This window comes from Apteryx rowi, unplaced genomic scaffold (genome assembly GCF_003343035.1).
Source record: "Apteryx rowi isolate R43461 unplaced genomic scaffold, aptRow1 scaffold_22, whole genome shotgun sequence".
Taxonomy (NCBI): Eukaryota; Metazoa; Chordata; class Aves; order Apterygiformes; family Apterygidae; genus Apteryx; species Apteryx rowi.
In genome coordinates, this window is record NW_020448530.1 from 1,869,792 (window position 1) to 1,887,301 (window position 17,510).

The following is a 17,510-nucleotide window of genomic DNA, read 5'->3' on the forward strand; positions in this document are numbered from 1 at the left end:
CGCCTGGATGCAATCCTGTGCAACGTACTCTAGGTGACCCTACTTAAGCAGGGGGGTTGGAGTAGATGATCTCCAGAGGTCCCTTCCAACCTCAACCATTCTGTGATTCTGTGAAACAGGAGCAATATCTTCTTTCCCAGAGACACATCAACGAGCAGCTCCATAATTCATTTTTGGCCATAGCTCAGTAAAGAAAATTCTGACAGCTCACATTCACCTGCTAACCCCCATCATAATTTAGAGTCACTGCTTATCAAGATAACCCCCTATCGTAAGTATGACATGGAGGTTTTGCTCCAGACTTTGCATTTAACTGTATTAAATTATATATTAAATTAACCCCATTAAACTAGGCATTCCAGAGCCCTCTGTGCCTATGACTTATTCTCTTCAGTAATTACCACTCTTTCAATCTTTGTCTCATCTACAAACATTATCAATGATGTTTTTATAGTTTTTTCCATATCATGGATAAAAACGTCAACGAGGATTAAAAAAATTATTCTCTACAGGACTCCAGTAAAAACTGCCCATTTTTAATCCATTCAATCTTTACTGTGTTCATTTTGTATCATTCTAGCTTTTTCATTAAAATGTTGCATGGAATCAAGTCAAATGTCTTAGAGAAACCTAGRTTGTTAAATCAACACTATTATCCTCAATAAAAATAATTCTATAAAAATACCCTGCAATCTGATAATTTATATTCTATAGATCTGTGTAGACTGTTAATTTTTTTTCCTTTTTAAAATTCTTATTGGCACAATTCCTAACAGCTGTTATTTTACCCAGGATCAATATAAGAATGACACCAAATTCCCAAATATTACAAAATCTGTAAGTGCTGACAATAACTTGGTTTAAAGTTTCAACCTGCAACATTATTTGTTAACATGTGGCAAGCAAATTAGTAGTAGATGCAAAAGGCAGTTTGTAATCAGCAGAAAACAATTTACACCAGAAACAGGTGACTCAAAACTTTTTGAGGCTAAACCTGGCATTTAAACTTGGCACTATCGAAAAAGAGGTGTCTGATTTGCTGCTATAACTTCATTTTATGAATATCTATTTATTTTTTTCCTCCTTCAGCTCTTCCTTTCCAGAATGCGTCTTGAGGCTGAACTCTGTTTTCCATTGCTTTGCCCATCTTTATGTAGATCACAGCGTTAGCTCCTTCAGGAATCTCTGCACTGAGCTCTCCGTTTCTAGTCCCTCCAGTGCCACATTACGCAGCATTTACCCTTCTGCATCCAAACTAGTACCTGCAAACAGGAGGAAGGCTCGTAATCTTTAAAAACACCTTTTGGCCTCTGCATGCCCCAGATCCCATCCTGCTAAATTAACAAAAGGTTCTGGACTCAGCAGAGGAAGAGAAAGCTACAATAACGTTCACAAAGCTGCGTCGACACAATAATTATTCATTAACAAAGTAGTTTTGTCATTATATTGCAACATATAAGCAGAARCCATAATTGATAAGGACAGGCACGTTCATTTTGGTTCCTTTTAAAATGGGGGGAAGGGGGCAAAGTATTTGGCAAYAGAAAAACACAGTCGGCAAATTAAACATTTTTCAATACCCTTAACTGCATTTAGTATCAACTGAGAATAAAAATAAACTATTTATAAACACTTTAATGCCTTTAAAGTGCTCAATTCAGACAGCATATTTAATCTCAATCATATGTAACATTATAACAATGCTCCTTTGCCCTCAATATGTATTAAGAATATTAAATATGTATGTGAAATATTAGCCCATGCTGGAATATCTCCAGAATGAACTTCTTAACATGTACTTCAATTTTTAAATTCTTTTTTACTTCAAGCTGCAAATATATTCAAAAATAGGTCAAGCTTACAATACATAACAAAAGTAGAACAATCTGCAATTTACTGGATTTTTTTTTTTAAATAGCTCTCTAAAATTCACCATAAAAAGATTTTCCATTTCCTTAATGAAAAGGGCAAATACAGATACAGATTATTCTACCATCCTGGAAAACAGGAATACAGGAAAATAAGGTAGTTACTAAGACATCAGCTTTCTTCCCAACCTTGGTGGGCATCCACTATCAGGTGAAGTTTCTCAAACTATGTATCATCTATGCACTAACCCATTGCACAAAATATACAGAATTTAGTAAGAACCAGATATCTAGTTTTGGTGGGAAAACAYGTATAAAAATGATCACGAATCTTTGGTCTGCTACATATGTGATTAAAGAGGACACACACACAAACCTTAAATTGTGAACAACTTCATTTCTTTATTTGTATTTTAGCACCTTCCAAATTCTAACAGATGCCACAGTCAGCTTTTTTATTTTGTAGTTTTTAACAGTAAAATTGTCTAGAAAATAAAGGGAATGAGGCATTACCTTTCTCTCTACTGTCTGTACCAAATGCCCTTGATGTCCCAACAGACCCTACCCACTTCACCATCTGAGAGACAAATCATCYGGTAGCAACAGACTGCTTTACATATGATATGGTAAGTCTTCTGGCACCAAAATTGAGGAACAAAATGGTTCAGTTTCTATCAGACCCTTCATATCCATTCTTTCCTCTGTCCCCATTCACATACCGGRTAGGAGAAACACTACTTTCCAATTACTCCAAGAAAAGAACTTCAACCCTTATTGTGAGCCACATTTTCACCTTTTTGTGTAACATTTATCATCCTCACAAAAATTTGCTTACTGTTAGACATGGCTAGTGTATTCCTTACATTACAGCTTTCAGTGGAAAAGTGATTTACTTAACTAAAGATGCATTTAACAMCACAAACTCTAAACAAGTACAAATTCCAAATTCCATGGCTCAAAGAATCCTGCAGCCGTATCAAAGAAATCAATCAGCCAGACCATTGCAATGTATGAAAAACAGGAACTCTTGTAGCTGTGTCAGTGACGAGACTGGATGCTTAAGAGAGTGACTAACAAGCAACAAGGAGAAGCAACAAACTAACAAGSAGAAAGCCTCGAGTCCATCAAGAAACTAACTTCAGCCTCTATAGTAAATACCATAAGTATCCTGTACAATGAGGACATGCAACTAAGGAAATACAGTATTGGACATGGAGCATGAGCTGATACATGATACTGACATTGAAGCTGGCGCACATGCTTAATGTATGCATAAATAACTAATTACCAATACRGAATTGACAAGTTACAGGAGAGGATAAACAAGATGACAAGACCCATATAAGCAACACATTAAAGATGGATTAAAACAGCCCCTGACYGGTTTCTTTCATTCAGCCTGCTGGATCTCACTGTATGCTGCTTAATCACAAATGCACAGAGTTGTGCCTGTTCCCAGTCATACAGCCTGAGCAGGGAATGTCAGTGGTAAATCTAGTTTTCAATCAAGTCTGTGATTAATGAGCAAGAGAAGGTGTCTGGTTGCATTGAGAACGTGGCAAAGTTAATATTAATGGCAACTAATGAGTAAATGCTTGTCTGCTAAACTAATGGTCAACCCTGGACACCCAATAATGACTCTGGATCCCCAGAACACCAGTAATGATCACTGGAACAGCAATATCCTGGAAAGAAAAAACAGCCAATAAAGACCAAGAGAAAACCTTAATATAAGGACCACTGGAGATCATCTGGTCCACCTCTTTCCTCAAAASAGGGCCACAGAACGTAGCTTGCACAGAACTCACTTTTGATGATTTGGGAAACTTGTATACTAGTTATGAAGTCTATTATGAAGTTATTGTACCATCAATAATATAAAGATGCTGTGCCGTGAGTAACTACAAGAGCATATCCAAGCTGTGGGCAAGACTTAATAGCTGGTGATCAAAACAGTCAACAGATTTGAAACTATTTACAATGCTTAAATAAATCAGGCTGGACTACTGCCAAGTTAAGAAAGTAGATATAGCAACATGGATGAGATTTCACTGAGGCATGCAGGAAGTACTGGGCTAGAAGAAAGAAGGTGGCCAAACTGCTGATAGTGCAGGAAATGATTATTTGCAGGACCCAGACAAAAGCAGATTTGAAAAGAACCTATAAATGGAATAATGAGCTGCACAAAAAATGTTCTATAGGACTTGATATCCCTGCCCCTCCAAAAAATATACTAGTGCTGTGACAAAGCTAACCCAAGAAAACATATGTAGACTTCACTATACTTGTCTTGAGTTGTGCATTTCTCATGTTAACAAAAGGCATGATTGTACTGCAAGAAGCCTGTATCAGCCTTTTCTCTTATACAGAATACAAACAGTTAAACTGAAAATCAAAATAAGTATTTTCCAAGGGATTTTGGGAACAGTAATATTTAAACTACTGGATGAGTCTGAAGGGTCAGTACTGATCCAGGTGGAAAGGAAACTGACTGAAGTTTCCAGATTTAAACAGTGATTTCTGAACAGTGGATCTGCATCCAAAGCAGTGCTTGAAAACCTCAGATCAAAGGCTCTGTTTGGATTGTTTACACTACGAGTATGGGAACTCAGTGCCTCGGTCCCCTCACAGCAGCCTGATGAACCAGCAGCAGGAGACTTTTAGAACAGCCAACTAAAAAGCCTTTATTATTAAGACAACTTTCTGTCAGAACCCTTCTGTGAAAATGACATATAATCAGTCTGAATTAGGAATAAAAGAGGGAATGACTTCTTTCTGGATAAGCACCAAAACTTGCTTAGAAAATGAGACTATTAAAATACTTCTAATAGATCTCTGCGTACTTATTTTTCTACAGTTTAGCACTGAACACATCTACAAATCTTTGCATGAAGAAGGTATAACACCTGGAGCATTCATTATGTTTACTTAATTTRCATATATTAGCAACTTGGTTAGAAAGGCACACAGTCAAATATAAAGGGAACAATGCATAAGATTTCAAATATGGTTGCTATTCCCATGATGCTGAATGGTTTTCCTGGCTTTGAGAAAAGTATAAAGCAATCCCTATATTTTATTCCCAAAATATATAGCCAACAAAGAACTAGAGCAAAACTGTATTTCCACAACTCCCCAAAAAACTAGGAGAGAATGTGCTTTAACTGATACTCACTGTCACTGCAACATGGCTTCCTTGAAAAAATTTGTTTTGCAACACTTCTAGCTTCTTCAAACCAATGAAACTGAGGCAAAATTTTGTTTATTGATATCCAAATCACCACATAAAACAATGTTCAGTTATTTCCTGGCAACTTGCCCCACATCGAGTTTACTAGACCACATCATTTTGCAAATACATGGTAAGATATTTACTGCAAGCTATTCAAAGTTTCTTGACTATCTGTTGATTCAATATCGGTTTCCTGTACTCTGCTGAATGTTTACATAAGATGATTGCTTTTAATCTTTATGTATTTGCTTTAGACATACCGTGACAACCACTTAGAAAAGTGGTATTTTCCTGACAAAATGAATCATTTTCTTTCTACCACTAAGTTGCAGATCTTTGTTACCAAGATAGAAAGGATAAAATAAACCTTGGGAAATCTGATTCTCTACTTTCAAATTCTAATAATCTTATATGGTCAATTTGAAAATTCTGTAATCCTAAATAAAAAGAGACATGATTTTCAGAAACACGCACTCATAATGGGAATCACATACTGTGATAAATTGCAAGAAAAAAATAATAGGTGGAATTCCAGAACTCATTTCTCATTCAAAGCACTAAGACCACTTTATGTTAAGAAAAATCTTTTTGCTATTTTTAAGTAATTATAAATTTCATATGAATTTTCTTGGGAACAGCAGTGGGAACAGAAACAAAATGCAAACAACTCTGACTTCTTAGTACTACAAATTTCTCCTTTAAGAAATGAACTTCATTTCTTTTATTGTTATGTGAAGTGCTATTTTTGACCTGAAGGGGAAAAGGGGGGAGGGAGGGAATAACCACATTCTCAAAGCAAGAATACATTAAAGGTCTTAAAAACAAAGTATAAATCCTTTTTAAGAATGAACAGCCTTGACTTTCCCGTCCTATAACCTAGTTTACATTACCTCCATTTGACAAACTGTGGTCAGTGCTAAATTCCTYCTCATCCAAAGCTTCTGTAAGTCTCCTCCTCCTCAAACTCTTACTGTCCTTTCACAGTATTATTTTTTTTAAAAGCCCTGACCTTCACAAGGTTGTTCTTTCCTATTTTTATTTCATTTCTGTCATCCCTCCCTTCTTAGAAATGAGTCCTCCTCCTCCTCAAACATCCAAAGTTCTCATCTTGATATCCTGCTTTTTTTCTCTGCCCATCCTGTTCCTTGATCTTAACAAAATACATCATCTTTATGCTGACAGCTCAAATTCTGTGTTTCTCTAAGAGGAAACTGATTTAAAATTTTGTGGAAATAGAGAATTTGTATAAATATGACTATAGCAGAACTATCATTTCACTCTCCATACTCCCCAGAGACTTTAATGGTCTCAAATTATTTGCCTCAATAGACAATATCATCAGTCTGGCACTTCACAGTGGAGCATCATCACCAATTTGTCTCCCATTCTTTCTAGGCCTTTTCAGCTAGATCTAAGTTGCACCACTTCTGTTTTGCAATCTAAAAAAAATGACAACGACCAAAATTCTCTCTTCAGCCCTTTAAGTCATCTGCTGTATTTTTTTTTCCCACTGGTCCTGATGACAACCACATTCCCCCATCAAACCTGTTCACATATTACTACTTGGTTATTTCCCTCCCATCTTCTCTTTGTCATCTCTCTCTTTAAGCCTCCGCATTTACTGTTTTTCAGTGACTCAAGCCCAACACAGATTTTTAAGGAATATCATTTTTTCCCTTTTTGCATGTAGTAGATATAATGACAGTTGCTCATCTCCATTTTCTATCTACTAAGGACACACAATAGCATTTGCCAGCTTGTTGTATTTGCCTTCAAGCCTTTTGGCTCTTATAAACAGCACTACTCCCAAGTACACAATCTTTTTTCCCCTTAAAAAAACACACCAATTTTTGTTATAATGCCACAAATAACTATTATTAAGCAGTACACATGTCCACCAAGTGACAAATGCACTTGACATAACATACAAAAATAAACAGATACAAATGTTTTGAATAAGCCCAAGATATGAACTGCAAAGCATCCTTCAGCTCCAATTTACCTTCTTTATCCCTGTACCACAGTTCAGAAAAATTAAAAGTTCTGAAGTTTGTCTTTGAGAAATAACCGGCATTCCTAAAGCACTTTTTCAAAGCGTTGTTTTTGACAGAACAGAATAATACAGGTCTTCAGTAGCAATCAACAAGGTCTTTTAGAAGGAAAACACTAGTTATTGATGCGTATCAGACAACCAGAAAGTGCCACTCTGTGTGCATGCGTACACTTGTTCTCAGAACAGACCTGCTGGTGACTGAGCTATAATTTTCAGAGAAATCTCTTTCTCCTTCAGAATTTTTTTTTTTTTTACAATGAATTTCAAAATATTTCAAAACATGCAAGTAGTGAGCTCAAATTATTTATTTAACCAAAATGCATCTTAACATGGGCATAGCCACAGAGAGACTCATCCTTTTATTTTCTCTGAAAAGAAGAYAGGTTAGATATCATAAAACTAGACTCATACAGAAATGGCAGCCTGGATCTTACTGGTCTGTCCTAAAATCTGAAAAATGCAGACTCTTGATTTTAAAAAACCCATCAGACTCTTCTACCTGATCCTCTGCATTCAACACCTCAATGGAAGAGATCAATATAGCCTGTTACTTTGCAATATGTTGGCACCCAGAAGCTGATTTACAGATCTAAAAGCATTAATTTACTGTTTTCCCARAAGGAAATAAAATAAGTGCCTTCCCAAGGTGTCACACTTTCAGTGAGACATCTACAGACATCACTCCCACTCCAAGTCAGGGAATAGCCATCCCGTATGCTGGCTTTCTTCCACAAGTGCAAAGTCCAAACCACCAATAACCAGTTTCCAGCAAAGCATATAGTTTCAGTGGTCTCTGAACAGCGAGCCCTGAAAGATCCCTGCTGGATGAAGTCAGTCTCTGCCTACATATCTCTGTCGCCAATAACCAGGATATGCTGCTCCCACAGACTGAATTTCCAAGGTGGCAGAGTTGAATGTGTCATAGGAATTTTAAAAGCKCCTGTTCAGGCATTTCTTTTTCAAAAACATACAAGCCTTTCTCACAGTATGTTCTTCAGCTGAAGAAAAAGGCACTGGTGGCAACACAAGCAGATGATGTTGGGGGTATATAATCCAAGCACAGAGGATGTTGGGAATATTAATCCAACTGGCTCCACCTGCTCAAGAGAAGACAGTGTGCCAGGACTCTGAAAGAACCGTTGAGACTTTACAAGTGTCCAAAAACACAGCACTAATCCTGACCACAGTGCAGTACTGCTGTTTCACAATAACGGTTCCATCAGGAAAATAAAAGCAAATGAAATGTACTCTGCAGGGAACTTATTCAAACAACACAAGTAGTAGTGCATTATTCCATCTTCTATTAGGATCAACATCACTGTGAGGTTCACAGTTTTGGGGGGTTTTTTGAGACAGATCTCCCTATTAATAAAAAAAGTTCCTCTGCAGCAGTACCCTCAAACTGTATCTAGCTGCATGTGTTGTTTCCTTCTCCTTATCTTCAGTTGTTCAAACTGAATTAATGCATAGGCAGAAATGCCAAGTGCTGTCCTTATAATGTATAAATCAGTTTTCCATGCACGCCTTATTGACACTACATGTTCATCAACAGGAGGAAACAAAGGACCACAGGATAATAAAAAGTGAAGGCACACGTGGACCAGAAGAAAGCATCTTCACTAATAATCTAGGAATCTTTGCCATAAAAAAAAAACCGATGTCCCATTTTCTGTTCTCACTGGTCAGGGTACTTTACTGGTTGTTGCTCAACTGTCCTGTTCAAAGGGTTGAGCCACCCTTTCTCCAACCACTCCCATAAATACACTAACTTCTGTACTAAACTGTGAAAGTCTAGATGCACTGTACTTCACCATCTGCTCTATTTCCACTTCAGCGCAACTCCCACCCGGCTGGCATGGCCTAAAGTCTTGTGGTAGAAGATACAGTCGGGCACCACAACCTGGGGCTCAGCTGGGAGCTTCCCACTGAGAGACTGCCAAAATTTTCTCGAATCCACCCTTCTTATGATCTCCCTTATTCATAGCAACCATGAAATTGCTATTAATTATGTCCTTTTGCCACTTATCTAGAAATAGCAGCATCTGAGATGGATTTAAAGAAAAGGGGGGGAGGGGAGCTACATGTTTTGCTTCCTGGATAACTTCTCTTACAAAAGCCAACTCTGTTCTGATTCTCTCCACTATTTTTCCTCTTTCTTTCCTTTCTTCTTCAACTTCTCTTCTGTATCTTCCTTTTGTTTCTCTCTGCAAGAAGAGGAATCAGGTTAGGAAAAAGGAAAGATGGCGAATGCTGAGCTAAATTGCTTCATATCTTCAAAAATTTGGAGATAAAATGATGGGGCGTGGGAAGGGAATGGAGCCCTGTAGTTTTTCTTTTCCAAAGATGTCTTTCTTTTTCCTTCTGGTTCGTGATTGGAGGAGACATGACAACAGAGYAAGAACTGCTGGAGAATTTGGAAAGTATTGAAAAAGCAGAGACATGCAACGATATTTATTTGGAGAATAAGAAGCAAAAGCTAAAGAAAAATAAACCCCAAAAATATACGCTATGGACTCTTTCCAGAGGGAATGGTTTTATTCAGTCTGAATCAAATGTGTTTATTTTTCATATTAATTCAAGTGTGGATTTCATATGAAATTCACAAATATTTATGTCAAATACAGTGATGCATACCAGTTTAGACACATTAAAAAAGCATGTTTTTATCATAAAAGGAAAGACATTCAGTTCTGCTTCCTGAAGGGTAATAGAGAATCAGAAAGGAATAAAAGCATGACCTTAATACTCTAACTTACAACATTAGAATGTTCTTGCCTGCAAATTTTAAGGTATCACTATGCACTTTTTGTTTAAACAGATTTTTGAAAAGATAGTAATGCAGACTAAAAATGACCCCGACATTCTGCACTGTAATTTGGAACAGTGTTCACAAAAATATGGTAAGTGTGACCTCAGACATGAACATGCTTGGGATCTGAAACACATCTTTTGCTCTTGCAGTATTGGAAGCCATTTTTCAGGTATTCAGGCAGAAAGCACTGCCAACAGAGCTCCTCATTTCTGTTTGTACTCTGGCTAACAAGTCTTTTCCTAGCCACTCTTGCAAAAAGCAACACCAGAATTAGAACTGTTAAGCTATGAAAATATACAGAATACAACTACAGAAGGTTGCTCTTAGGGCTTTCTTACGTAATTTTAATTGTGACCTTCAGAAACCAAGGTCTTTTTCAAAACCTTAGACACTTAGTTTACAGAGGTAACATCACGTCAGCTTCATAAACACTTAATTCTTTGCCTTCACCAATCAAATACAGAGAAGAAAACTTTTTCTGTTAGCTTTAAATCATTCAAATCATTGGTATTTTTCACTGAGATGAAGTTTTCAAGAGGAACAGGATTTGCATTTAGTTAGTGACTGTTCCAGAAGCGCACCGGAAATAATACAAAATAACTGCTATTTCTGACTCTTGATAGGGCTGTTGGGATATTTTAAAATGTATTTCCAAAATAAACCAACTTTTTCTCCCGCACAGATTTACCATCAAGGAACCAAATCCTATCCTTAAAAGGTTATAACAAAACAAAAGTTCCCCCAAAAGTACAAAACTGAATCAATTTTTTCCCCACAGAAAACAGTGATAATAAGATAGGGGATTTTGGAATGAATGAATGAAGTTTAAAATTAATCTCTAMGTATTAACAATGATCAGATAGTCAATAAAATGATCTTCCCAATCATCACCCTTTCTCTCACCCTTCACCCAAAAATCTTCAGTCATTTCCTCTCAATCTAGTATGATCTTAACCCATTAGAGCTACAAAGCTAAAACAGAGATTTTATATCCACAAGCAGTATTCATGCTTTACCCATAGAATATTTTTACACACAGAGACAGGCTTACTTTTACCATTAAAGATTTCAAACTGATTACTCAAACAAGTCTGGCTACTCACACGAATATTGAATCTATATTAGAACAACAACGCACACAAGAAGAAAAAAAAAAAGATCAAGAGTTAAACACCAAAGATAGATGTTAAGAAAAACACAATGCAAATAGTCTGCAAGAATCTAAAATAATGTTTGTGCTAAGCTAACACAGAAATCAAGCTATCTGAAAATAAAATATTAGGATTAACTTTGTTAAAGAGGACAAAGTGCAGCAAAAAGCTCAAAAAGCATGGATTTTCTTTTCCATTTCATCAAATTTTTGCATGGGACCTTACTCTATTTAAGAAGTTCCATGAGAAGACAAGTGCTATGAAACTGAACTGGGATCTTCCTTTACCCAAGATTAACTGCAAAACTAAATGGCACATCTTTTCCCTTTTTTCCTTCTGTAAATCACTCTATAACAAAAGGTCAGCAGAAATTTAAAAAGAAAATATTTCTAAAATACAAAGAAACAAAAGAATCAGTTTTGGTGAATCTTACAAGCATGTTACATTTCTGATGTTTGTAATTTTCAAAGTCTGTTTAAGCAAAYTTTAAAGAACTATTGAGACAAGAAGTTTCTTCCTCTGTTCATTAACCAACACCACAAGTTGAATAGTATATAAGATTTAACTTAATACATACAAAAGCAGCGGCACACCAGTGAGCACTTCATTAATTAAAAGCCAGAAAAGGAAGTTTGCTAAACGAAGCAAATGTTCTTATCACTCCTATCTATATTCATTAAAACTGACAGGAAACCAAATATCACCATCTGTCTACTTGCAATAAAGACACTAAAAACAGCTCCAGGGTAGCAGAATAATACAAAGTATAAAACTGCTGATTTTCAAGTTTCATTTTTAAATGGACAAAAGAGAAACTGATGTTAGACTGGGGAAAATAAGGGATGACAAGGAGTTGTACACAAGACTGGAAAAATACATATACATTTTAGAATATAAAYTGAAGCTCATTTGAAACCACACAAGACGAATGATGAACTTAAAGTTTGCTTCAGGTTTGCCATTCAGATCAATGATTCAGCAAAAAGACATGTACTGTAATGTTAGCTCATTTGCCCATTTAGAAATAACTTAACAAAAACATTCCTGAAATTATATTACACRACATAAATTGTAAAATTTCTGCTGTTTAAATGCTCGAGCAGGGAACACTTTCTTAGTTTTATTAGGTCCTGACACCTGATGTTGATATTCACATGAAATTACAATTTTTAAGTTGTTTCTACATTCTGAATTTGCTTGTGAGTCAGCAACTCAGTATAAAACTTGAGTAAGATTTGCTGAAAGAAAGAGGATTGCAAAGGTAACTCAGATCTGAAAGAATAATATGGCTCACACCAGCAGTTGCAGAGGTCAAGAGAAGGTCATTGATTTAAGGTAGTTTACAGCAGTTCTACAAATCCTACATTCTAGTAACTGCCCTTTTTTGCACTGCAGGAAAGAGGAAAGAAAAAACAAATAGATGGTAACAAGATACTTAATGACAAAAATGAAAATAAGCTACTGATAGTATTTTAAACATTTGGGCTTCACACACGAAAGCTACATATTGTTAATTCTGTACAAAACCCCATTTGCATCTTGCATAGCAATGAAAATGCTTCCATTTCATCTCAATGCTGCATAAAATATTAGTTCTATATTCACAGTTTTTAAGGCTCAATAAGGTTAAATTATTTAATGTTGAGATAAACAAAAAGGAAAATACATTGTCAAAACTGCCACTCGAATTCCAACCCTCTGTTGTGCCTAGGTACTGAAGCACAYACGGTGCATAGCAGATTTTTGTAATACCTACAGAAAGTATAAATGGGGTTATGAGAGGAGGAGCAATGGAGTTAAAGACCAAATCAAAAGCTTATTGATTTCTACCATTATGTTCCTCCAGACTGGTAATTTTTTTTTTTTTTGGTAGCTTAATTTTCTTTCCTAAGAACAATTATTCATACATATAAAAAGGGTCTCATTAATATTCTATGAGAATGCTTCTCTAGACTCAATACGATTACAATAGAACAATTATAGTTTTCTATTAATACTTTAACAATACTAACAGATCCATTAACAGCTCAGCAGAAGTAGGCGAGACATTTAAGAATCAGAAGCATAGCACTATTTATGTTTACTAAAGAAACCACAACGGAACTACACAAGGTAATAAAGTCTAAGTATAAAAAGTTACTGTAAATCAATGGGCAAATACACCATCAGTTTCCTCTGATTTTGAGGATTCTTCTTCTGAAAGTCAACTGAATCTATGAGCATACAAGAACACTAGTTACCTTCACTGAAGATGCATTGGGCTTAAAATTGAAGCATAATTCTGTTTATGTTAAGAATATAACATAGAGACACAATACATCCATTATCTGTCCATTCCAAGGAAATCATTTGGATGTTTAAAAAGGACTTCTAAAAGTTCATAGGCAAATGTTGAGATATGTATCAGAAGAGAAAATACAAAACCATCCCTAAAAAATTCCTCTGTGTGGTTTAAAAATGCATCTTCCAGACTGAAGCTGGAGGATGTTTGCTAGTTTTAAGGTGTTTGTATTATATCTCAACAAACAAAGAAACTTCACTGTGATAGGGAAAAAAGCAAAATGTTGACATGTCAATTTTATAAGCCTTTTGATAAAAAAATATACAGTAAGAGAAACAAGCATATGCCAGATTGTATTTTGAAATACTTTTATATACACATTGCTAGAGCTCAAATATTTTCCTAATGAGACTAGAAACTGTGGAAGTTCCATTTTATTTTAATGTTATTTATTAATACGGAGATCACAAAGATGAAGGTTCTTCAGGAGCACAGATAACCAGTGAAAAAGGTAAACTTCCTTCCACAGGAAGAGCATAATTCAGTTTTCTACTACTTCTGTCCCAAGAGTAACAATCTATATAGTAGGAGTAATGCCAAGAGGCAAAAACAGGAAAAGGAAAGGGGCATCATTACAGCAGTTTTACGTCTGGTTCATTCACAGCTGCCACATTAACATCATGCAGCTACTGGCAGTTGGTGTAAATTAGAGCACCTTTCACTTTTCTATAATATACTTTCAAGAAAACCAGCACCACACTCTAGACTCCCTAGCTTTAAGAACTACTAGTCTCTGAAAAGCCTTCTGGGTACCTGAGAAAGCATCAAATTCATATAATCCTACTAAAAAGGTAAATAAAGCTCCATCCTGAAAAGCATTAAATTTTTAGTCCCCTATTCCTATATTATGAGGTTGTGTCTGAATTTTACTCTTTTAAGAAACTTTTCTCTAGTATTACATATATACAATAATATAAACATATTATACATTAATGTTTTATATATATAAAGTATCAATTTATTAATAACCAGTTTGTAATTATTTGATCTTGCACCTACTTTCTCTGCAAGCTAAAACAATTCATTTGCCTGGTATTTACCTACTGATGAAGCTACACTTCCAGTAAGGTCATCTTAAAGTACCCTCGTTTCTCTGGTTGTACCAAAAATCCCTTGCTCACAGGATTATGTTCACTGTTTTTAAATTCAAAGTGTTTTTTGCTTTTACTGTGCACTCAAATGCACCATCTTCTCTTCATCCTGATCATACAGTAAAATAGAACTTCATCAGGTTTGATACTAGCTTGCAATATGACTTTGTTAAGCAAACCATTGTAACACTTCCTCCTCAATATTATTCCTGAATTCACTTTAGACACAGTCAGTAACAGTCTCCAATATATCTTTGAAAAACCTGCTTTAGGTGAATGCTAAAGCAACAATATCCTAGTCATAACATTTTCATGTCTGTCATTTAAAGTGCAAAGAGCAGTAACCATTACATCTGTACACCYGCATGCTAGTAATGTTATGATCATTGTGCCTTCTGCTCTATGGCATTAAAAAAAACTAAAAAGAACAAGTCCTTCCTAGACATACCTTTTAATCCACACAAAAAGAAACTAATATTACTATTTACACTTTAAACATTTGCAAGTTACTAGTTAGATGCCTTAGTAGTAATGACTGCAGCAAGTTCAAACAAGGTTTGCTATAAAACAGAAACCAGAATGGAACTAAATAAAACATGCACGTCTTGAACTCTGGAAAAGTACAGCAATGCTATGAATGAGTCAGTGGAAATCTGCAGAAGATATTCACTACACATAGGAAGGACACTTTTTTTTTTTTTTTTTGAGTAGATAGATGTTTACTAACCTACAAGAACCCCAAAGTTTCTAGAGGCATCACATACACCTTCTCATCATTCTCTTTCCCCCTTTTCCAGATAATGAAGCCTACAAGTACAAATGCAGCTCCATGTGTTTCTTCTCTTGTGCTTCATTCCTCTGCACTCCACCATCCTTCTTTCCTTGGACCTGGCCCAGGCCCACTACTTCTCCCCACCCTCACTATGTCCCTTTTTCCCCCCCATGCACTAATGAGATACAGGTGACAGCTGCAAATACACTAGAGCAGGGTCTCACCAAGCTTCAGGAGGAGAAGCCCTCACCTCTTGGGAAGCAAACCAATACAGAAGAGTAAAAACCAGGGGGGGATTAATTTCCAAAAATCGCATTGTTTATAGTTTCAGTTCATTCCTATTTTTCCTTCCAGGTTCTGAAATCCATTTTGTTTTCTTGAGACTCCATATACATCAATACAGCACTTCCACCATCTTTTTAGATGCCTATTCTTTTTCTGCCATTTTTAATGCTATGTAGTAATTACATTGTACTTTCTTCTTTTTGCTGGTCTATTTCTTTTATTTCTCTCTATTTTACATATTACCCATTATTTTTCAGAGGTTTTTTTCTTCTTTTATCCTCATATCACTATCATGGTCTTTAAGACAAAGGTGATAACAGCCATTAGAAGTGCATTTCTTGCGCAGTAAGCAGTGTACATCTGACATTTCAGCATTAGGTTTAGGACACTGATCTTAAAACCAGTGCTACCATATAACTGGTAAACTAAGAAATCTCACCTTACCTTTTATCATTATGTTTGCTGTGTTCTTATATCCTTCCCTAGACATCTGCTGCTGGTCACTATCAGAGACAGGATATTGAATTAGACACAGTTTTGATCTGAATCAGTATAGCTGTTCTTACAGACTTATTGCTACATAAAGTGTTTCTGCCAAACCAAAGAAAATCAGCAGGAAATAAAGCTATAGATTCTTGCGTTTCACAACTTGGCTTGTTGTCCGGAAGTCCCCTGCTTCATCACCTACATTTGTTAGACTTTTGTTTTGCAAACAAAAGTAATTCTGGTGACAACCAGAATATACGTAAAGTGCTCAGATAATTTCTTTGATAGTAGTAGGAAATGTGAAGTGTAGGAAATTTGGCACAAAGTATTTTCCACCCGCTGAGAAGTATAGGTGAAAATTCTTTGAATATGATTTGGGTAAAAAGTATCAGCCTTATTAGCATAACAAATAAAAATTATTTATAGAAAAACACCTACCATTTAAGATATTCTCTGCTCTTTTCCAACGTTATTTTCCCACAGACACAAAGGAAGGTCAGGTTTTGTGGGCTTTTTTGGGAGGTGGGGGAGGGGGAAGGGACTAAGGCAGGGGGAAGAGGTATTGGCATTTTAGAAAAACCTATTAAGGCTTGCTTTGGATACCGATCCTCAAATACAGCAGGAATAAGCTGCTGAAAGATAACTTCAAAGGTAACTCTTTGGGAAATTACCATTCTTTGACCCACTTAATCTAGAATTTACTTAAACAAGATTCCAAGGAAATAGCAGAAATTTTCCTCAACAAAAAAATCCAAGTTCCATTTGCCAAAACCTTAAAACAAATACCCAGGCTTAGATTCCAGCTTTAAGTAAAATTCAACTCCTCCCCAGCAGCACAGGGCAGCAAGTCTTATCTTGCCAAATTTAGAGCATGRGGAAAATATACACACTAACACCATCCAAAGGACTCAACTGAACATTCGCAAGAGGAACACTGACACACATGGCAGCACTCCCAGAAGCTGACTCCCGCAGTTGATTTTTATTAAGAAAYGCACATGCTTCTGCGCTTCAGTAAGAAGTATTTGGGGGCTCTAACACATGAACAATAATTCAATAATCACATTTCCTTCTCTGTATCATAAAATAAACACAGTCTCTGAAATAGACTGTTTGGATTTATGTGCTTTTTAAAGAATTTAATAACTGGGCAAAAAAAAATCYCCCACAAGTAAAGTGCATGGGTTCAGAATGTGCTGTAAATACTTTTGAAAGCAATGTTCTCATCTGGGAGTATTGCAACAGATGTTTATCATGAGCTACTGCAACAGTTAATCCAGCTCCGAGCCAGATTAACTCTTTGCCATTGGAAACGAGCCTTTTTTCAGCATGTATTCTGAGGAAAACAACGGGATGTGCCAGAACTGCTGATAATAAGCAGTTAACTGAATGAAGAAAAAAAAGCCATAAAGCTGAACC

General features: G+C 36.0%; 1 protein-coding gene across 5 annotated transcripts in view; it reads right to left on the bottom strand.

Annotated features, from left to right (window-relative positions):
• CTBP1 (C-terminal binding protein 1) overlaps positions 1-17,510 on the bottom strand; it is a 254,568-nt gene that overhangs the window by 136,185 nt on the left and 100,873 nt on the right. Inside the window, exon 1 of one of the 5 annotated variants that reach the window (XM_026064578.1) lies at positions 16,050-16,074. The exons of the other annotated variants lie outside the window; for them this stretch is intronic. Coding sequence (XP_025920363.1) covers positions 16,050-16,059 — 10 coding nt within the window. The 5' untranslated portion in view covers positions 16,060-16,074. Of the gene's footprint in view, positions 1-16,049; positions 16,075-17,510 lie in introns of those variants that run through there. 5 annotated transcript variants of the gene reach the window in all.